At 40.2% G+C, this 26,527-nt stretch overlaps 1 protein-coding gene across 14 annotated transcripts in view; it reads left to right on the top strand.

The window, feature by feature from the left end:
• The window catches only part of DMD (dystrophin), a 2,032,119-nt gene that overhangs the window by 2,001,721 nt on the left and 3,871 nt on the right, over nucleotides 1–26,527 (top strand). For 7 of the 14 annotated variants that reach the window (XM_061627388.1, XM_061627390.1, XM_061627384.1 and 4 more), the window contains 3 exons: nucleotides 10,618–10,861; nucleotides 11,615–11,735; nucleotides 14,671–14,763. In XM_061627388.1, the coding sequence (XP_061483372.1) occupies nucleotides 10,618–10,861; nucleotides 11,615–11,735; nucleotides 14,671–14,763 (458 nt within the window). The other 7 variants (XM_061627387.1, XM_061627383.1, XM_061627385.1 and 4 more) reach the window with 6 other exon arrangements.

Raw genomic sequence — 26,527 nt, 5'->3', positions numbered from 1 at the left:
TCTTATTATATCTGAATGCTTTAATTAGCATTCTACATAGAAACCTCAGAAGAAAAAGGGGTACACCAACAAGAAAAGGGGCAATTTAATTTCGATTTTCACTTCGGCTGTCTGCAGGCAGTTTATTTTTTACCAGCAGTTTAGCAGGTTTCCTCTTAGCACTTCTATCAGGCAAAACCTGACCTTGTAGCCACAACATGAAAGTTGCTCAAATGTTAGAAAGAAGAGGAAAAATCTGGCTGTGAAAGGGGGAAGGGAGATGTGTGCTATTGTGGACACGGACACTTTACAAGAAAAAGAAAAAAAATCTGAAATAGTGAGGCTTTGCTATCCTGCTCAAGATACATATTCACTAATAGGCAAAAAACCTTGTGGTTTAAGAATGTACCTATAGCCAATAGATATTTCTGTCAAACTTTAAAAAGTAGGGAAATTGGGCAACTCCAGTGTGGTGTAGTGGTTAGTGTGTTGGACTACGCCCTGGGAGACCAGGGTTCAAATCCCCACACAGCCACAAAGCCCACTGGGTGACCTTGGGCCAGTCACTGCCTCTCAGCCTCAGAGGAAGGCAATGGTAAACTCCCTCTGAATACCGCTTACCATGAAAACCCTATTCCTAGGGTCACCATAAGTCAGAATCGACTTGAAGGCAGTCCATTTCCATTAAAGGCAAGGGACAGAGGGATAGAAGATAGCATCATGTCATCAGTGATGTCATGAACATTTGCGATGAAGCACCTGTGATATTTGCTAAATCGCATACATAGCTGTTACATTAGCAAAGGTAGCACTGACTGGATGGAGAATTGCATTTAACCAGCAATCTCCAGCTGTGATGAGTTCCCAGCAGTGTTAGTGCAAAAGGGAAGATGTCTCTATCATCTGCCGCCAATAGGGGCATTTTTAGTCTTCAGAATAAGAAAAGCCCATACACAGCCTAGTAATGAGCTTGTAATACATTCATTATATCTTGCCTTTAAATTGCTACATGAACACAATCTGTTGTATCTGGTGTGAAAAGCTTCGATTATTATATTCATACCCTACTGCAATAGTTCCCCAATTTCACTGGAGTCTTCAGCCACTGTTGTAATATGGTGAGTAAAAGCTAATGATGAAATTACTGCTAAGAGCTGCACAATTGCTGCTTTCTGCATACACTGCTATCATTTAATGAAATAGAGCAATTTTAAAATGATACTTTGTGGGAGCTGCTTTCATATAAACTGGCTCCCAAAATGTTGAACAGAACTAAATTATACAGCCACAAGAGTGGCTGTATACTATAGCCAACATGGATTTTTCACATTGTGCCATGTTAAATTGAAAATACCCCCATGCTATTCTGTTGCTTCCCATAAGCTCATTTCAAAACAAAATCTTAAAAAACTTGTAGTATTGAACTCAGAAACACTTGCTTAATAATCCTCTAGGTTTTCATGGTGATACACCAAACACTCGGAGAGAATCCAGATTTTAAAGTCTGAAACATGAGTAAAAAAATCCAGATCCCTGTTGGACTTTTTTCTCTCAGTGGTCTCACAGTTTGTTGAAATTGATTAAAAATCAACCATGTTCACAGAGTACATTTAATCCTATTACTGACCTTGCTCTATACTCTTGACATTCATCTTCCGCAATTTAAAAGTTTTAAACATGCGTGGCTGATTTTTAATTAATTCAAGAAAATTAACATTGGAGTCTATGATAGTGCAGGCATGCTCAGTAAAAACCAACTGTCAGTATTCTAAAAGCCAGACTAGCAGCTGTTTGGCTTGACTAATCACCTACACTAGACATTTATTCCACTTTAAACATTAATGGCTTCCCCCAAAGAATCCTAGGAAGTGTATTTTCTGAAAGGTGCGGAGAGTTGTTAGGAGACTCCTATTCTGCAGACAGAGTTCCACTGTGGTTTAACAGTCAGCAGCGCCTCTTCCCAGAGAATGCTAGTGATTGTAGCTCTGTGAGCGGAATAGGGCATCTCCTAGCAACTCTCAGTGCCCTTCCCAAACTAAACTTCTCAGGATTCCTTGAGGGAAGCCATGACTGTTTAAAGTGGAATAAATGTCTGGTGTGGATGCCAGGGACAGCTTTGGTTTAAATCTGGATGGGAGACTACATGTGTCTGCTGTAGAATAAAAAGGTGGGGGAAACCCCCCCCCAAAATGATATTGTTAACAATGTTTTCCTTTTGGAAAGGAAAGGGGCTTTCCCTCTTCCCAGTGCCCACCCATGCAATCTCCTCCTCTCCCCCAGGTCGGTTTCACCTATCCTAAGCATGATTGCACAGCAGTAAATCCCATTGAACTCAACAAGCATGCAAATGATCAAACCTCCCCTCCTATCCCCTTCCTTCCCCTCTCCTGCCCTCCCTTCTCCCTCCCTATTCCAGCCTTCCTTCCCTTCCCTTCCTCCCCTGTGGTCAGTTTTACCTCTCCTAAGCATATTGAATGGAGGTAAATCCCATTTAACTCATTAAGCATGCAAATGATCCAACCTGCTCTCTTGTTCCCCCTCCCCTCCTCCCTGCCCTCCCCCATGGCCAGTTTCACCTATCCTAAGCATGATTGCACAGAAGTAAATCCCATAGAATTCAATAAGCATGCAAATGATTGATCCATTCTAAGCAAACTTGCACAAGATCCCATTTCTTACTTCCCAGATTAAAAAGCAGAGAAATTCACTAAAAGGCCAAAAAGCCATGTGGTTTAAGAATGTACCTATAGCCCTAAAAAGCAGAGAAACTGGGCAGCTGTAGTGAATGTACCAGGGAAGCAGGAGACCTGACCTCCTCTCTGAGATACTGACTGCCCTACAAATTTGTCAAAATGCAAACACAATTTAGGCTGGTGTTTCATGGTCGAATCTACTTTCTGTGTAGCTTGGAAGAATTTGGTAACAATGTGCCTCTGAGCATATGGTGAGTGGTGGCAATACGTGCAATCAGCCCAAATAACAGGAGCAAGACATTTGTTGTGCTGATCTAGTTTTAGCAGGGAAGAAGCAACAATATTAAGACAGTTGATAGTCACGTCAAATATGTTTTATTTACTTGCAATTTTAGTGAAGTTTCCTATAGTAAATCATTTTCTTTTGCTTCTGTTTCTGTGAATATGTGAAGTACAGCAACACTTTGCAACACTAAAAAAAAGCTCTGAAAACAATTGTGGAATAATGGCATTGACTGTTCTACAGAATAGTTTCCAGTGGACATGAAGAGTGTCTCAGTTTGCTCAAGATAAAATAGTGGGAGGTGAAATATATTCTAGCAAAATTCCAGCTGTGCTCTGTTTTTAATAGGACTTGCCCACCTTTCCTTAAATGAAGTGGTTTAAACACAGCAGGCTGAAACATTTGTTTTTTCCAACAGTTAGTCATTGCTTAAGTAGCAACATATTGTAATCAGTCTGATTTTACATCAAACTGCAGTTTCAGATTCAACTGTTAATGCGCCTAAAATAGAAATAGAGCATAATCTCCAGTTTGAAATACAAAAGGCTGTCTTCACCAACATATGACATTGACCAGTAAAAAGGCTTTGAAATTAATAAAAATAAATTTGACACAGATTTCTAGGATGAACAATGAGACAAATATAATTTTCTAGGTTAGATTCTCTGTAGAAACAGTAGTAACACAGGAAAGAAGCAAAGTAAGAAGAACACCAACATACAAAAATGTAATTCTCTATCTTTGGAGATGACATATGTTGCCACCACTCACCATATGCTCAGAGGCACATGTTACCAAATTGTTCCAAGCTACACAGGAAGCAGATTGGACTGTGAAAGACCAACCCAAATTGTGTTGGTATTTTTACAAATTTGTAGGGCAGTCCAATATTTCAGAAAGGAGGTCAGATCTGCTGCTCCCCTGGTGCATTCACTATGTTCTTAAGCCATAAGGGTTTTTTGCCTATTAGTGAATAATAATAAATGGCAGAGTGAATAATAAAGAGCCAACTGTGAAGAAAAAAATGGGGAAAAACCAACTATGGAGAAAAAGCGTTTTAGATGAGATTTGAGATAGAATGGAGAAGGTACTTGGGTAGAAGAATGCAAGAGAGTTCTGCTCACAAGGAGTAGCAGAGAGAAAAGTTTAATGCTCATGCAGCCATAGTGATGCTGTTAGAAATAGCTCTAGAAAACAATGCAGAATAATATTTTTTTAATATTAAGAATTTTAATGGAAGCTGAGGCAGCAAGGATTTCAATTTATATACATTGGTGTGGGGGATATCAAATCCAACAAGCAAAACAACAACAAAAAACCCTGGCAATAAACTGAAAAAATGCCTTGACAATGGGGTTCCCAACACAGTAGTGTCTTCAGCCACACTCCTTGGTACCCATGAAGGCCCCTTGGTCCTCCCAATTTTGTATTTTAAATTGCATTTTTTAGCTTGTTGCGTTGGTTATTTGATTGGGGCTGTTGCCTGCTTTTTTGTCTGTTGTTTTGTTTTGATGAGATATAGGTGTTTTTCCTGGATGGTTTTGGGGAAGGATACTTCTGAGCATTGTCAATTTTTCTTCAGATAAATGGGCATTTTATGATGCCCATGACTCTTTGATTCCAAATGTACCTCTGGATCCAAGGTGGGAACCCCTGCCTGAATGCATTTTAGTTATCATGTTTCAGCATGTCTGTGCATACCCAATATGCACATACTGCAAAATGGTGTATGAGAGTTTTCTGAGATATGAACACTATGAAATAATAGATTTTTTTATTTTAAAAATTTCTCTACTAGGTATAAAATTATTTTAATAAGTCAGGTCTGTACAACTTGTGACCTATTAGAAATGTGTACTAGTGCCGATGACACTCTCCTGATTTGTTGTCTCCTGGGACTACAAAAAGGCATTGGGGGGGCTCATGGACTGTTTGCCTTGGCAGGTCACAGGCTGTGTAGATCTGCTATAAAGACTTGCAGTCCTTGGCAATCTGAATTATTCATTAGCCATCATATGAAGGTTCTTAAGAAGGCCTGAGGATGTAGGCAAGCTGCTTGAAGAAGTGTGGATAACTACCTGCCCCCTTGACCTTTGCCCAACTTGGCTTCTTAAACCTAGCCATAGGCGGTTGACTGGGTGGGTCCAGGGAATTATTGATGTTTCACTGGAGGAGAGGGAGGTACCATTTGCCTTGAAGAAGGCAGTGGTATATCCCCTCCTTAAGAAACCCTCCTTGGACCCAGAAGTGTTAAAGAAGTATCACCCAGTGGCAAGGACTTTGAAAAGGTGGCGGCGGTCGTTTCAGGCATACTTGGAGGAGACTGACTATCTGGATCAATCTGGCTTCAGGCCCAGTGATGGCTTTGGTTGCCCTGATTGATAACGTTTGTTGGGAGAGAAATGGGGGGACTGTGACCTCTCAGCAGCTTTTGATACCATTCACCACAGTGTTTTCCTGGAAGAGCTGAGGGAGGTGGGGTTTGGGGGGCACTGTGCTTCAGTGATTTGACTCCTACATCCAGAACCACTTTCAGAAAGTAGTTATGGGAAACTACTGTTTGGTGCCATGGGACTTTCCTGTGGTGTTCCCTTAGAGTTCTATCTTGGTCCCCATGCTATTTAACATCTAGATGAAGCTGCTGGGAGCAGTCAGCAGGAGATTTTGAACAAAGTGTCACCAACATTCAGATGACATCCAGCTCTATTTCTTTGTTCCATCTGAATCAGGAGAGGTGGCTGAAGTGCTAAATGGGTGTTTGAAGGCAGCTGAAAGAGGTGTTATGTGTTCCAGGTTTTCATGTCCAGGAGGTGGGGAGACAGCCTGTTCTGGAAACGGTTGCACTCCCCTAGAAGGACCAGGTGTAGCTTGAGTGCTCCTAGATCTGGCATTGTCACTTGAAGCCCAGGTGGGCTCAGTGGCTGGGAGTGCCTATTTCTAGCTCCGGCTGCTTCACCAGCTAAAGCCCCTTTTGGCCAGAGTAGTCTACCCTCTGGTAACTTCCAGATTGGATTACTGCAATGCATAGTACATGGTGCTGCCCTTGAAGACCACTCAGAAGTTTTTATTGATCCAAAGTGCAGTGGCTGGATTACTAGCTGGGGTTGCTTTTAGAACTCATGTAACCCCTGTTATAAAAGAGCTGTAGTTGTTGCCACTTGGTTTCTGGGCCCAAGTCAAGGTGCTCACATTAGTTTTTAAAGCCCTAAATGATCAGCAGAAGGGGGCCTTTTTGGTAAGTCCACCCCTCTCAGAAGTTTGGGGAGGTGGCCCAGGAGAGGGCACTAATGTATGTTTTCAGGACCTACCTTTTCCTGTGAATTTTAAATTTTGTAACCCACCCTAGGACCTGCTGGTGAAGGGCAGCCAATAAATTGTGATGATGATAAAGAAGAAAAGAGTAGCATGGCCATGTTTATTGAAGATGGCACCGAGAGAGATGACCAGCAATTTGCAGGCCCCAGACAGCAATCAAACATTTGAAGGGAAGAATGACATTCAGGGAAACAGTTCAAGACAGATTCACATGCTCAGTCGCCTGCCACTGCTCTCATACAAGTACTAGGGAGCTCTTCCTATTTCCTCTCCTCATCGCCCCTAGACAGCTGTGTCCATGACCCAGTCCAAGCTGCTGTACAGACCTCACAAACCAAGTGCTTTGATTGTTCAAGTTATTTAAAACATGTTTGGATAAAGAGCATTCAGTCACACTGAAATATCTTAGTCACTTCAACTTAATCAAAAAGAAATGATCTTTTATGAGGCTAATTCTGACTGGCATGAGCAATCCCACAGAAGCCTCAATACATGTGTGTTTCTTTTTTCACACTCAAACCAGCTTACAATTGCTCTCCAGAGAGGAGTTCTTTTATACAGAGTTAATCACCTAAACAATTATTCTTTCCCTAATGAGCACTTGGACTAAATAATGTAGTGCTGGTTATATTGATGAATTATTCCTCATATCATTCACAAAATGTAGAAACCAGGATTTCAGAAGGAAAAGAACCTGGGGAACACAAACATTTTACAACAGTAGAATTACTCTGTAAAAGTAATTCCTATCCATCAGCTTTCTGATTTTAAAGCACGTTGCAGATATTACAGGGACACAAATCAAAACTTGTAAATGGGCAGAATTAAATATAAAAACATATGGTGCATAAATTATTAGCGTTGCTTACTTTAGTTCTTGTTGGTGAAGAATCCTTGTTGCCTTGGTACATAATTTTGATAGCAAATGGATTGCACACAGCCAAATCTATGCCTCCATCATTCATAGAGCAGCTAGTGAGACCACCATCATGTTGGACTACTGAAGAGATAGTAGGCCACTCCTACCATGTCCCCTTTTTCCTTTTCATCATTTAAGGCTCTGGGTGAAATTCAGATCCTTCACATCAGCCATGTCCAAATGAATAAAAAGTGTATTAGCCTCTAGTGAAGTGACTCATGTCAGCCAGTTGAACTACACTTTGTAACTACAAGATTGGGGGGGGGGGTTGCAGGGAAAGCTTTTCCCTCTCTTTAAGAGAAATAACCATACTGGAAGCCTGGTAAACAGTGTCTTATGCCACAATCTTAATTTTTACCTGAAAAACAATTAAGCTTATGTAGAGAGGTGGCAGAACACTGTCTTATGAAAGTAAGTTGTTACTGAAAAGCTCAACCTCACTGCCATTTTAAGCATCCCCCAGCACCTTGACTATAGGAAATTCCATTCTGTCTGGGAATACAAAGTAAGTAAAGGCTTAGGGCTCATCCTCTATACCTACAACAGGGTTAGGGTAACTCTTGCTCATGATACAAAAAGGCATGTGAATGCTGGATTGTGTGTATGCCTTCCTCCTTGCCTAGTTCCTGATGCAGTCAAGTCAGGAATCAAGACTGCTAATTGGTCATGCAGACAGCCAGTGTGGTGTAGTGGTTACAGTGTTGGACTATGACCTGGAAGACCAGGGTTCGAATCCCCACATAGCCATGAAGCTCACTGGGTGAGCTTGGGCCAGTCACTGCCTCTCAGCTTCATGAAAACCCTATTCATAAGGTCACTATAAGTCGGAATCAACTTGAAAGCAGTGCATCAATTGGTCATACCAGAGCACTGGTGAAGTAAAGCTCCATGTGTGAGACACTGCAACCATTGGTAAACATATTGGCACTCACTAGCATTCATCAGTATTAGAAACCTCCATCCAAAATGTGCATGTGCAATGGGCACCTATAGCAAGAAAATCCTGTGCTTGCATAATCAAACCTTTAAGAAAGAGTCCAACACTTAAAATTATGCTCAATCCTTTTTGAATTTACTGAGGTTACTTAGTTTTGCTCACCATCTCACCGTCTTTCCACAGTCCTCTTTCTCCCAACCCCGTCTTTATTATTTCAGACTGTTTTAATCATGTTCCATGGCTTTGTGTCCCTCCTCAAAGAAGTCACCCCAGAAGCCTCTTAATGCATAAGACTAAAGAGATCTGTAAGTTCCATTTACCCTTAGTTCTCTATTCACATACTCAAAAAGGAGAATTGCAGTGGTCTGGCACCAGAGGACAACCTCCAACTGCACTCTGCAGCATCTCCCAGAAGGGGCCTTGTTCCACTCCACTTTCTTTTACCTCGCATTTATCGCCCTCCCCTCTCATCATTTGGCAGAGGCCTTTTCTAGCCTTCCCTCCTGCTTTCTTGTAGCACACCATTCTCTATAGAATTATCCAAGTAATTGCCAGTCCAATTTGAATGAAGCTGTTGTGCCCCCCCCCTTGCTAACACACTTATTTCAGCAGAGAGAGACACACATTTTCTACTTTTACACACCAAGATTGACTAATTGATGGTGATGATTTTGTTTGTCCTGGGTGGCAAACAAAAGCACTAAAAACAGCCAAACGTCATAAAAACAGTCTTTAAAATATATTACAACTAAACATCCTTAAAAACATATTAAAAGATCTTTAAAAACATATTTTTTAAAAGAAAAATTTAAAAACTTTTTAAAAGCATTAAAAACATAGTAAAAAGCAGTTCCAACACAGACTGGGACAACGTCCCTACCCAAGATGGTATCTGCAGGAGGCCCTCACCTGCAGAGCACAGTGATCAACTGGGTATATAAAGAGTAAGACGGCCTTTCAAGTATTCTTGTCCCAAGCTGCACAGGGCTTTGTACACTGAAACCAGAACTTTAAACTTAGCCTGGTAGCTAATAGGTAGCCAATGCAATTCTTTCACCAGCGCGGTGACATGTTGATGATACCCTGCCCCAGTGAGCAATCTCACTGCTACATGTTGCACCATCTCCAGACCAATCGTATCCAGTGCTGCAGCTGTACTAGGGATTCATTTCTATATTCCCCCATGGCTCCGGTACCCACGCAAGCCTCAACTCCCTTGTAGCACTTTGTCTCTTTAAAGCTCACAGCTATGACTTGAGCCCCTGTAATTTGATACTATATCACTCCTTCAGGTGCTGCCACTACAGATAAATGCATCTGATTCACCCTTAGAGTAGCCAATGATAAGGCGCGTGTGAAACAAAACAATATTAAAGTGCAGATGTTATTAAAAAGAGCAAGTTCACTTCATGTTATCCAAATAAGCATATGGTTTCAAAACATTTCCACTGGTCTTTCACATTACTAGAAGTGCTTTTATTTTATTTTTTGAAATAAACTGCTTTTATGATTACTCTGTCACTGACTCCTCATCCTGTTGCTATTTCCGCAAACTAGAAAGGTCCAATGGGCCCCATGGTGCACTATGACTCTTGGCTCATGTCATGTATTCCTTTCACACGTGTAATCGCTGGTGTATGTAGATGACAACACTTAGTCTCGGCACCACATTTTGCACCAGCTGCAGCTTCCAGACCAACCTCAAAGGCAGCCCCACATAGAGCGCATTACAGTAATCCAGCCTAGAGGTTACCAGTGCATGGACAACAGTGGTCAGGCTATCTCGGTCCAGAAACGTCCACAGTTGTTTTACCAGCCAAAGCTGGTAAAAGGCACTCCTAGCCACTGAGGTCACCTGGACCTCTAGTGACAAAGATGGATCTAAGAGCATCTCCAGATTATGGACCTGCTCTTTCAGAGGGAGTATGACGCCATCTAAAGCAGGCAACTGACCAATTATCTCAACTCGGGAACCACCAACCCGCAGCACCTCCGTCTTGCTAGGATTCAAACTCAGTTTATTGGCCTTCATCCAGCCCACCACTGAGTCCAGGCAGCGGTCCAGGGCTTTCACGGCCTCTCCCAATTCAGATGTTACAAAGAAATAGAGCTGGGTATCATCAGCGTACTGCTGACACCTTGCCCCAAATCTCCTGATGACTGCTCCCAAGGGCTTCATATAGATGTTAAACGGCATGGGGGACAAGAGGGTACCCTGCAGCACCTTATAGCACAACTGCCAGGAGGCCGAAAGACAGTCACCCAATGCTATTCTCTAAGAACGACCCTGGAGATAGAATCAGAACCATTGTAAAACTTTGCCTCGGTATCAGTAGTCTTTGTAGCATGAAACCTTTAATCTAATAGGGATTAGAGCCCAAAACTAATCTGTGAGTTCAGGTGATAATGGCTTACATTCCAGCTACAAAATGGGAACGTATCGTGCATTCATAAAGATGTTAAGGTATCACTTCTACCTTGTTTTCAATAGAAACCTTCAGGCAGAATATGACCAGTTGAAGCAGCAACACGATCACAAAGGACTATCTCCACTGCCATCCCCACCTGAGATGATGCCCATTTCCCCTCAGAGTCCACGAGATGCAGAACTCATTGCAGAAGCCAAACTACTTCGTCAGCACAAAGGCCGTCTAGAAGCCAGGATGCAAATCCTGGAGGATCACAACAAACAGTTGGAATCACAGCTGCACAGGTTGAGGCAGCTGCTGGAACAGGTGAGTCCTCGGTCTTTCCTCTTCTATCATAATCGTGGCTTTGGACCCTTAATATCTAAAGCAAATGGAAAAGCAGTAGCAAATGTATGACTACTTAATATACACAGCTTGAACCAGGTATCAGCTTCAAACTGTCTGTATATAGGTTGGTCTCTTTGTTTAGTTCCTTTTTTTGTTTACACAATCTGTCACAAATATAAATACAATACATTTAAACTAAGATATCCTGATGTAAACATTGTGGTATTATTGCACAATATAAAGACTTGGGCTGCAATCCTTTTCTCTCTCACTTGGGAGAAAGTCTCATTAAACTCAGTAAGACTTGCTTCTGAATAAATCTGTATAGCAGGGCTAGGCAACCTGTGGCCCTTGGGCTGCATATATCCCTCAGCCTAATTTCATACTGGTGGAGGGAGCCCAGAGGGAGAGAAAGGGGTGGGTGGAATGGGACAGGGGAGCTAAAACAGATGGAATGATGGAAGGTGTAGATCTCTGGTAAGAGTAATATGTCTCTCCCATGGCAACCTACTGGGCAGAGAGGAAAATGGAGAAGAAAGCGAAGGGATAGTCCCACCCACTGCTGGCTTTCGCCCCAGCATGCAACCCCTGACAGACTACCAAGGAAATGTGACACTGGGCAGAAAAATGGTTTTTCACCCCTGCTGTATGTAATAGAATTGTGTTGTCAGTCATTTCTCCACCACCACCCCATCTGTAGAATAACCTTTATATTTCCTTCTGATATTTCAGCCTCAAGTGGATTCCAAGGTGAACGGTACAACTCAGTCTTCTCCTATCTCGTTACAGAGGTCAGACAGTAATCAGCCAATGCTTCTCCGTGTAGTTGGCAGTCAGACTTCAGAATCTATGGGTAAGGTGATATAGCTCAGGCTAATGGAAGATGAGGATTATTTTCAAATTATTTTCAAATCTGTTATAGTGGCTAACTTGGATAATTTCCAGACAGTCAGGGTTTCTCGCACAGTAAATGGAAGCTTGTTAGTGGTTTAGGGCTGTAGCAAGACAATTTTGGCTGTCCAAATGTGGACTTCTAACTTTGACCAGCCCTGTCCAGCATGGCCAATGTTCAGGGAGGATGGGAGTTGTAATCTGGAAATCCACAGATTCCCCATACTTGTTTTGGGGGATCCTAGTTTCTTTATTCAATCTAGCATTCTTGTATGTGGCCATCACATTTTCTCTGCACTCAAATAGCAACATTTTGTCAGTAGGAACATCACTGCAGAAATCTCTCAGGGCCTGTTGATTCTGTCTGTAACAAGACCACACCACTTATGCTTGTCTTTTAGTTATTATTTTGCTGTGTACGCTTTGCTGAGTGTTCCCCTGCCAAAACAGACAAATTCAAACATGAGAGTTTTCTTGTAGTCCTTAAAACAAAAAGTGAATACCAGAAAGGTTACCCTCCACAAAAATCTCCAGATGGACCTTTCCCTTAATTTTTATTAATTGAATGTTATGCACTCATACTGCCTGGCCATCACCCATTCCTCAATTTAAAATTAAAACAACAACAGAGTACTACTATTTTCTCTCTCCCCCTAATTTACATCACAGAACCAGGCTACTACCCTACTACATGGAAACAGGAAACAGAACTATTGTGCTACAGAAGTTGGATTAGTCCTAAACAAAGTACAGCACTAAGGAAAATATGTGTGACAGAGCTTAGAAAATAATACAAGTGGCATTTTGGTTATTTTCAGAGCTGTGCACTTGACATAGCTGATATCAGTGGGGTAAATAATTTGACATGAAGTATGCCAAATACATGACCAAACACAAGCTAAATTAATCAACAAGAGTGAAAGGGCCTGGCAGAAATTAGGGAAGACAGGCTGAAAAAAGGGTAGGGCTACAGGATGGAAGAGGAGTATGTCTGGACAGTGGAGACTTGCTAGGGCTTGTCACAGAAGATCATTCTTCATTGAAAGATCCTCACGTACCTGCAGTACGTATCTACACAGCTGGTTCAGTGGGGGGGGGTTTCCACTGCTTCAGCAATGGGCACCTTTGCTGGAGAGTTACACCAGGGTGATTGTACTGCAGTGCATTCTATGTAGGACTGCCTAGGAAGATGCTCCAGGAACAAATGTTTTATTTTCTTGTTGTAAGCCACCTTGAGAACATTTGTTACAGCAACTTATAAATATGGAAATAAGTAAAAACTACTTAGTAGTGCTTCAGCAAAGGGAATTAAGTGAGATATTTCTGGCAAAGCTATTCCCACCTGTGTCTCATTTAAAAGCATTTTTATTATAAACTCTTAACGTTGGCTTACTAATTATTATTTTTAACTTGATAGATAATTTATATGTTTTATAAAAAATATTATACCTGAGGATTTTTGAGTGAACAGGGTTTAGCAATAATTACAGACAAATTACATTCATTTTAGTTTGGAAAAATCTAGGTGGTTCCAGGTGTGAAGCTATTCAGCAGTATCTTTCTGAGAAAAGCTCAGTGACCCTTTGTTCTTCAATATGTATGAACAAAAATTTGCATAAAAGCTTATGCCATAATCATTTTGTTGTTCTAAGGTGTCAAAAGGTTCTTTATTGTTTATATTATAACAGATTCACATATTGTGACAGAGTGCAAAAATCCTAACACAAATTGGCTCTGGTGACTGTCACACCAGGCTTGCTGCAAAAGTTAGCCGCAGTTTTGTAACGCAAGAGGAGACCCTCAGATGCTTTCTATAAGGAGAACGTGAAGAGGTGTTGGTAGGAATCTATGAATTAGTGTCAGATGAAGTATACTCACATGCTATGCTGTTATTCAAGGAGTGATGCACAATAAGAATCTCAAGGTAGATTTCAAGCAAGATATAAAGTTATAAACATCCTCTAAACGATAATTTTTTTACAAATTTGATCTTAGAGTGCAGTTTGTGTCTGGACTTAGGATGAGATTAGAAACAGCAGAAGGTCTATATTTCAGTGCCCTGCAACAAAATGGAGATGTGTAAGCATGTTCAAAAGTCCAATTACCCCTTGGAACTCTGAAATCCACTTATAATAAGTTTGCCAGTTTCCATCTCTCTTAGTAAAATTCAATGTTATTTATATAGCACGATCACTAAAAATATTGATCTAAAAACTTGAGCAGGAGTAATGCTAAATTTCTGAGGGGAACCCACTGTGATATCAACTCTACATTTCTGCACTGCTTTGTCATTGGATCATAGAACTTATTCAAGGGCACAAGTGTATTATACCATGTTAAATGTTTCAAACGCTTTTTCAGAGTACAAAACAACCTTTCTGATGCAATCAAATTGTCAAAACTTAATACTAATGCAGCTGCATATTTGTCAGCTCTGATTTACTTTGGTTGGAAACACATTTCCTGTTTCACCACGTCACCATTGGAATGCAGCTCACAACTACAAAACCTGGTGACAGTAATGGAATAAGGGAAGCTCTCATTCTTTCTAGCAATTACTTTCACCATCTTTTAGTATAGACGCTTATGACTTGTGAAATAATTTATTTTATCATCACAGGTCTACATTACTTCATAAATGGAAGAAGCTTGATAATTTTTTTAAAATGAGAGAATGTATGTGTGTGTGAATATGTATTAGATTGTTAGCCAGGAAGATTATTTTAAAAAAAGGATTGGACTAGGGTAAATTACTTCAGTGGCTTATGAACCTTGCATCAGTCCTAAGCGACTGATGCTTAGGACCACAGAATTGCGACCAGTGGCACTATTTACGGAGCAAGTGTTTTTTTATGGCTCATATTAAAAGAAACGTCCTTCTGCTTTTGTTTTTTCAGGTGAGGATGATCTGCTCAGTCCTCCCCAGGACACAAGCACAGGGTTAGAAGAGGTCATGGAACAGCTCAACAATTCTTTCCCAAGTACAAGAGGTAAGCTTCAGTGCTCAGAAGCCAAGACTGGCAGTTAAATTACATGTAGTGCAGCTTCCTTTCAGCTCACTATCATGGTCACAGCAATTGTTCTGCAGGTGAAAGGTCTTAGCGTTAACTTAGAAGAAATCTCTCCAAAATATGTATGCATGAGTACTTTGGTTTAGCTACAAACTGTTCTTTGTCTCCAGTGCTTGTAGAATAATCTTCATCTATATTAACAGTACATTGCCATTACAAGTATTACTGGGATGTGAGTGTGTGCTCAAACACGCAGAAGGATCTTTGTGCTTCTCAGATGCCTTATTCATTTCAGCACAGGGGGCAAATCTGCAGATTCAAAGGAACTCCAATACTCTATGGGACCAGAAGGAGTGAGTCATTACTGTCTGGGGTGAATAAACAAGGTGGCTCTGATTTTGTTTTTCGTTTATGGCCTTCGTAAAATTACCAGCCATATTAGCGGCTTTCACCCCCAAAACACCATTATTACATTGGAAAATAGACAAAGTGAATAATACCTAGTTTGAGAGTATAGCTTCCACAACTTGTGCCTAATCCAGGCCCACAATGACTTAAATTGACTGGGAAACATCCATAATGTATTGAAATGGTTGAAATGGGTAGTATCACATATTACAACTGTCATTGTGGTTGATCATTTTACCAGGGTCATAGGTGATTAAAAAAAAAACTACCGTATTCATTCACTCAGATGAAAACATCCAGTCTATAGAATGGGGTGGGGAACTTTTTTCAGCCTGAGGGCCGCATTCTCTTCTTGGCAAGCTTCCAAGGATCACATGTGGAAGGCAGGGCCAGACACAAAATTAGATGGATCAACAAATGTAAATTTTACCTTTAACAGTAGGCTACTTTCTACACCCACTCACACACCTCTCTGTAGTCTCCATCCAGACAAGCAAGAGGCATTATCAGAGCTTAAGGACACATTCTAGCCAAGCAAAAACACTGAATGTGAAGGACAGCCAGTGAGGGGTATGGCCACAGGAGAGTTCCAAGGGGCAGATAGAAAGGCCTGGAGGGCTGCATGTAGCTCTCAGGCCTGAGGCTCCCCACCCCCACTGTAGATCTCAGTGCGCAGACTACCACCTCCATAAGAGATTTTTGAGCTTAGTGCATTTCTGTCATGAGGTAGGTTTCTGTCAAGAGTTTGGGGTAGGTTCCTTCATTTCACTATTTTTTCTCAGAATTGGTCCATCTGCATTCTATTCTATTTTTAAATCTATGAAATATGCTCTTTCATTTAATTGGAGTAGGCAAGGGTTTGGGGCTCAGTGCGTTCAGAGGTTGGAAAGTTTTTAAAGCATATGTTTCTAATAATTTCTTTGTCAAAGCAGAGCACAGATAGTATTTGAATAATGTTTCCAAGAAATGTTTAGTGCTCAAGATAAGGTCATTGCTGAATCTGGCTACTACATTATACTGCCATGAAAAAAAGCCTGGGTTAAGGGAGACAGTATTTTATTTCTTGGTGGATATTGCCTGAAAAGTCCCTTCACAGGCAAATGTTCTATTGCTGTGGATTAAACAGTGCATAGTTCTGTCTAATATTTAAGGGGAGCGACTTCCAAAAGATAGGTGCCACAACACTAAAAGGTCCACTTCCTATGTTGTGCGGAACAGATCTCCTGATAAGATGGTATCTGCAGTAGGCCCTCATCTGCAGAACACAGTGATCGACTGGGTATTTAAGGGGTAAGACAATCTTTCAGGTATCCTGGTCCCGAGCAGCATAGTACTTTGTACACTGAAACCAGAACCTTGAACTTTGTGTTTAATGGGTCACCTATGGGTTGCCATTTTGTTATGCCACACCACCATGGCAGCCATTGTGTGATGGATGCCCTCAGCATTGTCTCAAAATTTGAAACATGTCCCGGGGTCCCTTGGCAACCCCTGCAGTACCTATTCCTATGCTTGGAAATGAGGTTGTTCGGAGTTACTGAATCTCAACTAGAATGGCCTTTTGTAATTTCAGTAGCAGCTCTTTATATTATTTGCATGGAACAGTTATTTCCATCTATATTCTCATTATGGATTCTGCCCTATTGTACAACAGAAAGGCTTCTGTCTGCTTTCTTCCTATCTGTATATTCATGTACATTTGCAGTCTCTCCCACAACTGAAATATTCTTTTCTACTAGAGAGTTCTGTATGAATATATCCTCCTGGGAAATAGCTATGTTAGTTGAATACCACCAACATTCCATTAACCTCCGTTAACCATACTCATCCTACCTTCAATTTTTCACCATATATCAAGGTTCTTGGAAGATCACCGTTGCTGAAAAGATAGAGGACAGAAGTTAGAAAAGTTAATTAAATTTACCTGTGTGAGGAACAAAAACAAAGAACTGCCTTCTCTTGGACCACACTACCTTCTTTTAAAAACAGCAAACCAATTTCAGCAAGTGTTTTAAGTTGCCTCAAACTCTTCTGGCAGTGGTGGTTGATGGAAAAATGAAATAAAACACAGATATCACATACCCAGTTTGTTGCTTGCCTGAATAAATCTGCAGCTAGTAATGATGGATCCATGAAAGAACTTGCTATGGAATGCTAAGTAGCAAGCTAACAGTGAGTTCCCAGTATGATATGGAAATCTCCCTAGAAAAATTCTTCTCAAGGCTTTTCATTACCGAAAAAAAATCTGGAAATAATCTCCAACAGGAGATTATTATAGGTATATTATACCTCAGGAAGGCATCGTACTGATGATTAACTGATGCACCTGTACATGTTAGAGGTACACATTGATAGTATCAGGTTTTCATATTCCCTATTTAGCCGTTATTTGTAGTATTTCTTTTGAAAATAATGCATCATGTAGACAAAATTAGTATGCTTCTCACCTAAGCAAACGGCTCTTTTGAAGGACAAATTGCTTATCTCCTTATAGTTTCTCTTTCTTTTAACTTAAAAAACTGCTAAGAATTACTGAAAGCTTAAACATTATAACAGGATCTCTGCAAGTCCTGCAAAGCTGAAGGTTCGTGCTGAAAGTAGTTTGACTTTCATCAGTGGGAATTTTTGCTGAGTATCTGATGATTGCTGTCCTTAAGGAATTTTCTTTTTTTTATGAGCTGTACAGTCCCATCCACATTCCCTTTAGCATGCTCCACAAAGCAACTCATAGTCACTACAGCTGTTTTTTGCAGCTGCTGGGCTAACTCAAAACAGATGTCGAAACCAGAGATCCATTTGACGGAAATGTAGTATTAAATACCACCTTAGAGGTTTATTAAACTCTGCAGGATAATCGGTCACACAGTAAATTGCTTTCACACTACACTTGCGGACAAATTGCCATGTCTTCTGGGAGTTTTTTATGTATCTGATTCAGATCTTGTTCATTTTGTCAAAAAAATGACAATGAAATGTAATGTAAGCTTAATAATCCTATTTTGGACTAGGTTATGTGGTATTCTTAGGACAAACTGGCCACTTGTTAGCCCCAATCCAGAACAAGTTAATTCTACTGAAGTCATTTTGAAATCAATGGGGCTAAAGTTAGTCATAACTAATGTGTCCCATTGATTTTCATAGATATGACTAATCAAGGATGTGCCATGTTCATTATGATCTTGGGGGACCTTTCATGTCAGTACTATCTCAGAAAATGTGTCCAGATTAATTGCAAAAAAATAAAAATCACAATAAAAATAAAAAATCAAAATCAAAAGACACAGTAGGCACCGTACATTAGTACAGTGCCTTGCAAAAGTAATCAGACCCCTGACAAATGCTCTTATATTACTGAATTACAAATAATAATAATAATAATAATAAAATTTTATTTATCAGACGCCCATCTGTCCGACCGAACGGACACTCTGGGCGATGTACAATATAAAATACAATCTCAACATCATATACATAATCATCATAATATTAATATCATAACATCTCATCTAACAGACCATCCTACGCTAATACAGTATAAAATCTAGCCCACCCCAGAGATCCCATAGGCCTGCCTAAAGAGCCAGGTCTTCAAGGCTCGGCGAAAAGTCAACAGGGAGGGGGCATGCCGAAGGTCAAAGGGAAGCAAGTTCCAGAGGGTGGGGGCCACGATCGAAAAAGCCCTCTCCCTGGTCCGCACCAACCTAGCTGTCTTCGTCAGTGGGACCGAGAGAAGGTCCTGTGAGGCTGATCTTGTTTGGCGGCATATTTTGTGATACTGGAGGCGTTCCTTCAGATAAACTGGGCCGGAACCGTATAGGGTTTTAAAGGTTAAAACCAACACCTTGAATTGGGCCCGGTATACAACTGGCAACCAGTGTAATTCAATCAACACTGGGGTGATATGATCGTGGCGGCGGGTCTGCTTTATTAAGCGCGCCGCCGCATTTTGTACCAGCTGGAGTTTCCGAACCGTCTTCAAGGGTAACCCCACATAGAGCGCATTACAGTAGTCTAATCGAGAGGAGATCAGGGCATGTATCACTCGCAATGATACATTGTGTGTACAAATGGTGACGCTACTTTTATGTTGGGAAATGTTTGTAAGAAACAAAAAAGCTGAAACATGTTGCTTGCATAAGTACTCAACCCCTGTGCTGTGGAAGCTCCCAGTTTACACAGATGAAATAAACTGCCCTGTCGAGGACACAGTTACCTTACCATTGGCCTCCACCTGTGAACCATTAAAGTTGCGGTCACATTGTCAGGATAAAAACCCCTCTGTTGAAGGATCATTGGTCAGGCTGTGGATCTGAAGGAAAATGAAGACCAAAAAGCATTCTACAGAAATGAGAGATAATATAATACAAATGCCTAGATTAGGAAAAGGTCACGAAATAGCATCCAAGTGTTTGGATATCCCAGTGAGCACAGTTGGATCAATAATCAGGAAGTGGAAGCTGCATCACATCACCCAAACACTGCCCAGAAAAAGCTGTCCCTCAAAACTCAGCGCTCAAACAAGAAGGAGACTTGTGAGAGAAGCCAGAGAGGCCAACAATCACTTTGAAGGAGCTACAGAGTTCAGTGGCTGGGAGTGGAGTAATGGTGGAGTCAACCATATCAAAAGCAGTGTATAACACTGGCCTGTATGGGAGGGTGGCAAGAAAGAAGCTATGACTCAAAAAGTATCATCTGAAAGCACATCTGGAATTTGCCAGAAAGCATGAGAGTGCCCAGCTGCAATGTGGGAAAAGGTTTTGTGGTCAGATGAGACCAAGATAGAGCTTTGTGGCCAAAACTAAAAGCACTATGTGTGGCGCAGACCTAACACTGCCCATGCCTCAAGACACACCATCCCTATAGTGAAGTATGGTGGTGGCAGCATCATGCTGTGGAGATGCTTCTCATCTTGTTAAAATTGAAGGACGAATGGACAGCGCAAAATACAGGGAAACACTGCAAGAGAAACTGCTTCAGTCCACTAAAAAACTGAAGGTTCACTTTTCAGCAGGACAAAGATCCCAAGTACAAGGCCAAAGAAACATTGGAGTAGCTCAAAAACAAAAAGGTGAATGTCCTGCAGGGGCCCAGTCAAAGTCCTGATCTCAATACCATTGAGAATCTGTGGCACTCTTTGAAAATTGCAGTCCACAAGTGATGTCCGACCAACCTGAACAACCTGGAGCAAATCTGCCAAGAAGAATGGGCTAAAATCCCTCTGTGTGCAAAGCTGGTACACACCTACCCCCAAAGACTTAAAGCTGTTATTGCAGTGAAAGGTGGCTGTACCAAATATTAATGGGGGGGGGTTGAATACTTATGCAAGCAACACGTTTGTTTTATATGTTTCTTATAAACATTTCCCAACATGAAACCAATGTCACCTTACAATAATTGATTTTGAGTTTCAGTGTTTCAAAATAAACTATCATACAGAACGAAATTACAATGTACCATTTGTAATTCAGTAATATGAGAGCATTGGTCAGGGGTCTGATTACTCTTGCAAAGCACTGTATTTTAGACTACGATGGGAAAATTGGCTGTCTAAAATTTGTTCCAAAGCTCAGTGAGTAAGCTGACCTTGACTGAAGCCTGTGGGAGATCTCTGATACAAACACTAAGCCACAGGTTTTTTTCTTCACCTGATTCGAAGCTGCAAGGACCCCAACATGTTTTTTTGTTTTTCTTAACTGTAAGCAGACTTATCCCAAGGAGCTCTGATGTCAAGACTAGTGAAGTGTCTCTTGGGGTAGCAATGAGTATTCAGCTGTGATTATTCCTAGCCTGCTTCCTTTTTATTTGATTCTGTTTATTTTGTGACAGTAGCATGTGCATTTGATTTGGTTTTAGTGCACTGTTTTTTAATGTTATGTATTTTGTCCTGGAAACATTTGGGGAAGAGTAGATTATAAATTTTATAAACATATTAACCCAAATGGTTCAAATATAAAATTGCTTATCAAAGTCCATATATGAGCAGAATTAATTGCACTTCTGAAACAAAGTGCAGAACTTGGTCTTTTCACTCTATAAGAGTGGAGAGCTTAAAAGTAAATTTTGTAAACTTAAAATGCTTTATTGTCATCCTTGCATGGTAGAGAAGGTATGGCTATCATAGTGAACACATTATGCACATATTTTACTATGTCTAGGTGCTAGTGAATAGTTGATGGCTACAGCAACTCTTTGAAAACTTAACAGAACAAATGTGAACCAAACATACTATTATTATTATTATTACATTTCAGGGCAGGATACAGAAATTTAAAATACAGTATTAAGAAACATTAAAACACATTACATTCACAGTAGGGTGGGTCCTAAAAAGATACATCTCAGGTGCCAAAGGCCAGGGTTAAGATGTGCGTCTTTAGCATTTGCCAAAAACTGTATAGAGAAGGTGCCAGATGCACCTCTGTAGGAAGGAATTCCAATAATATGCTATTTTCCATCAAAGAAAACAAAAAACTATGAATTAATTCGAGCACTGCAATGACTGTTAAAAAGCCATTAGAGAACAAAGTATAATTGGAAAGACCAAAATGATTTCTTTTAATAACCACTGTGTAACTGTGTACTAAAAAAAGAAAAATTAGATATTCACCTGCTGAACTAGTCTTGAGAATATGTTCTACAGTTTCTGGACATGGGTGTCAGACTGCAATGATAGGATGAGTTAATTGAACAAACACTGCAGTAAAATTGCTCAGTGAAAATATATAGGTAAAATTGTTAGCCCCCTGCATTGATCCCCCCCCCACTCATTCTTCACAAAAAATGCTATACATTATTAATGGATAGTCTTCAAAAAACTATGGATGATCTGCATCTTACTGTCTTACAACAGTAAATTATGCATGAAATATTTCCAGTGTAGATCAGTTTCTCTTTGTACATTATCCTCATTCTTAATTTGCTATTGAAAAGGTTTGTTTTTGAGTATGCAACAGTGCTAGGTTGGATCACTCTTAGCAGTGGATTCTATCACAGCTCTTCTGTGGGTAATTAAACATTTTACGACGACGGATGATGACTAAATCAACACATTCTGAGCAAATCTATTCAGAAGATCTATTATAATTCTTCCAATAAATTTATTAACTTGCTCTGCATTTCAAGCTAAAAGCAGAAGACAAGGATTTTTACTACTGTACTAACTTTGATAACCTACAAGGCACATTTATGCATTTAAATGCACTGTAGTCTTTTAGTTCTTTTAAAACAAAATGTTCTGAATTCCGTTCCAGAATGAACATTGAAGTACTTCTGTATTTGTGTTTTTCCTTTTTTCTTTCTGATCTCACTAAAGGAAGAAATGCCCCTGGAAAGCCAGTGAGAGAGGTTAGTGTGTTTGATGCCCACTGCAATAGCTTTTTGTTTGGCACATCCTCTTTTTTGTCTGACATGTGTGGAGCAGCATGTGTGTTGCTGGGTAATTTCACAGTTGTGGTCTAATAAGCAATACCTCTCAACTTTCACTTGACATCAGAAACAGAAGGAATGCTTTTTTCCCTGTTAGGTCCTTCCAAAAGACATTTACTTGACAAAGGGGAACAAAGATGAAAATGTTGCCATGAAATCTTTATGGTTCATAAACTCTGAAGTCATAATCTGGTTTAAGTGTGTAGTCCAAGACCATGTTAAATTCTTGGCTACATATAAAAGTTATAGGACAATAATATGTTGCGCTCTTTTAGACAAGAGGGTTGAGAGGTATAAATGATATCTTCCTTTGGCTTGCAAGTTCAGCATTGCACCAAACAGAATGTCACTAACACCCACAGGCTCCATTATGCTGTTTTAAGCTTATATATGAAAGCCAATGTGGTCTAGGAATAAAATATTGGATTTTGACCTGAGAGACCCAGGTTTAAATCCAGTTCACCTATGTACTCTGCTTAGCAACCTGGGCAACTCACTCTCATTTCCAGTCCCGTGACTGTAATTATTTACAGGGCCAGCACCAGACTGCAGTGGGCTGAAGAAGGCGGCAGCGGCAACACAGCAATACTACTGCTGCTGCCAGCTTAAATAGACCTGGCCACATCAGTGCGCTGTGTGCACATGCCTGCTATGACCCAAGATGGTGGAGGCGTGTGAATGCCCACCACCATTTTGGGTGATGGTGAGCATGCATGTGCAGTGTGCTGAAATTGCACTCCAGTGTCCAAGAAGTGGTGCTGGCAGCCCATACTGGTAGCGGAGGGTGTTCCCTGGGAGGGTGGCTGTTGCTTCGCAATCCACACCAGCATGACCTAATGCTAGTGCGGATCGCAGAGTGGGAGCTACAACTACCCAGCCCCAGCACTGTGCCTGATTACGTACTTCACAGGATGGTTCTAAGAATACATGGGTGTTATCTGTTATCATCATACATAGACCAAAGAAAGCTTGTGTGCTTTGGAAATCAGAAACAAAGATAATGATAAACAGATTTCTCCCTTGCCAGAAGATACACTTCTCTGTTACTGAACTGAATATAGTTACTATATTATCTTAAAGTATTTGCAGAAGGCATTTGAACATTAAGCTGCTGTTCTTCAAACATCATACATGGTGGAAGATGAACAGGCACATATAATGAATAATGCTATATTTGCAGTGTAGTGGCACTTGGAACTGTAGCGGTCTTGGATCTAAGCCAAACAAATGTGAAGCCAATTTCTCTTGTATAAGAAACTGGCATTTTTTAAATTATTCCTGCTTAGGTATAAATAGAACGCTTTAGGCAAAATGGTCTACATTTCTGCATAGCACATCTTATAAATAAAGTCATGAAAGTAGACTGCATTTACGTTTACAGGCAGTAGCCTTTTTTCATTTAAAGCATGAGTTGCTCATATTTAGAATGGGATTTTGCAGCCAAGCAGAAACTAGAAAATACTGAAGCACCCTAAATGACTAGCCTAAAACAGAACCCAAAATGGGCACTGCCTAATATCTAAAACCAGACATTGTGTGCACTTATTTTCCCTCTGTTACACCTGAAGCTCAGCACTTGTTTAAAATGCTGCCTTTTAAGCTTCTCTAACACAAATTACTCTCGTTTTTAATTGGTTTTCCCCCAAAGGGAACTATATTGTCAAAGTAAGCTCAACAATATTTAAGAAACCAAATACATACCATTCCCTTTACATTCATGAAGCATTTTTGGGGGGTCTTAGGTTGCTGTTTTTTAAAAGAAACTTCTTAGCTCTCTTAAAAAGCAAATGAATTATGCAAACTGCTAAAAAAATGTGGAAGAGATAATTATTTGGATTTTAACCTGTCAAAGATTCAGGCAATAGCATTTAAAATCATAAAACAGATACGTTGCATGCATATTGAAGAACATTACTTTTACAAAAGAGTTTACAATGTATTGGCAATGTAAATTGTTCTAGTAAGAATATAGTTCTGTACAACTGAAAATTCTTGTCCATCAACAGCCACCAGAGGCCATTTTAAGAACAATTTTCTTAAACAGAGATAATTTAATTTTACATCTGTTCTATGGCTTCCAAACATGCACAATCACAGTTACTAGATGCTTGTGGAGATTTAACATATGACAGTCTGCATTTCTTTTCCTAAATGCAGAGCATCTATCTGGCTGTGTAAGGAAAGTGGCTCTGTGGGTTTGCTTATATAAAGAGATTGCATTGTCTCAAGAAGATTGTCTGGCATATCTTAGAGGGAAGAAGTGATTGTTCAAGGTCTGAGTGGAAAAAATATAACACTTTTTAAAAATGCAACAAGAAACTGAATTTGGGGCATGTCTTCTTGGAGTCAAGGGGAAGAACTTTATATAGTGGATGAGAGGGACCTTAGCCCCCCTTTTCTTCGGCACTTGTACAGTTAGTATGGTAAATAACATGAATAATTGTCCTTGCTGGAAAATTAACAAGGCAGCTAACAATCATTAATATATAACATATTTTTTTAAAAAAACCCAAAAAGTGCTATAGGATCTCAAAGCATCTAAAACATCAACAGTATAGAATACAAAACAATGTTAGGCCTACCACAGAACCCTCAAAGTCTTGATGAAACAATATCACTTTAGCCACCTGCCTAAAAGATAACAAAAAAAAAAACATGTAGAAAAGAGTTCCACAATTTTGGTGCCATTGCTGAAATGACCCTATCCCATACTATGGTCAACAGAGACAATTCAAAGAGGCAACATCTCCAAGGAAGAACTTAATGTGCAAATATGCTTGAATAGTAAAAGTCAGTATTTCACGAATACCAGAACATTTAGGAATGTAAAGAGCAATGCTAGTCATCTTAAATTAGGTCCAGAAATCAATTGGGAACCAATGTCATTTGTTTTAAAACTGTTATAATATGTTCCAAGTTAATGTAACAACCTGTTGGGCTCTAGACTCACATACAACAGTCTGGATATAACTTGGGCATGGATGAGTAGCCAGTTTATTATTATCCAGGAATAGGTATAGCTGGAGAAGCAGTCTTAGCCTGTAAAATACACTCTTGGCCAATGCTGCCAAGACTTTCAAGAAACAGCTCTGAATCCAAATGCAAAATCCAAGTCTGCATACTTGTCTTAAAGGGGGCTACAATCTCTTGCATTATAGGCTGTTTTCAGGTCCTTAGGTCAGGATGCTTAGTTAAGAGAACGTCCATCATGCCTTGATTAAGTGTCATTTTGCTCACCCTTATCCAGGAAGTCACTGATCCCAGATCAGAACTTCCACCACCTTCCTCCCAGAGGATGGAGAGCCGGGAGTCATTGGCGTACTACCCCTTGATAAGCTTTTGCAGTCTGTATTTTGTTCCCTGGAAAATATATGTGTGATGCAGACAGATGGAAGGGGGATCATTCTTGTAGTATTAGTAATGGGCAGTGGGGGTGGGGAGAAGAGGAGGAGAATAAAGTTGCATGAAAGACAGATAACAGTTTTGAAATATGTCAAATTATGCCTACCTCTGACATTTTCCCTACCCAGAAATGATGTCATTCCTTTGGTGGTCTCATGTATATAAGCCAATAATCAACATGCCACATACTGGCACTGAAGCATTTCTTTTCAGACAAAAGCTTTTCAGAATATATTTGATTTTGTTTATTTTTAAAAACAAAAAGATAACACAAAAATGTAACAGGTGTTTATATATAGTGAAATGGAAAAATAACATCTTTCACATGACGTGAGAACATACTACCTGTAAAAGGTGCCAATTTGACAGACTACAGCTAACATCCTTGAGTTGTTTAGTTCTCTATTGAGAACCGTAGTACTAGTATCTACCTATTTTTAAAATTGGTATCACTTTTGTTCTAAGAATATGTTCTATCAATAAAAGGTTATTTATGAATCTTGTAGGC

The sequence above is a fragment of the Rhineura floridana genome, chromosome 5, assembly GCF_030035675.1.
Source record: "Rhineura floridana isolate rRhiFlo1 chromosome 5, rRhiFlo1.hap2, whole genome shotgun sequence".
Taxonomy (NCBI): domain Eukaryota; kingdom Metazoa; phylum Chordata; class Lepidosauria; order Squamata; family Rhineuridae; genus Rhineura; species Rhineura floridana.
Note: the sequence above shows the minus strand (reverse complement) of the source record. Positions and strands in the feature narration are given on the sequence as shown.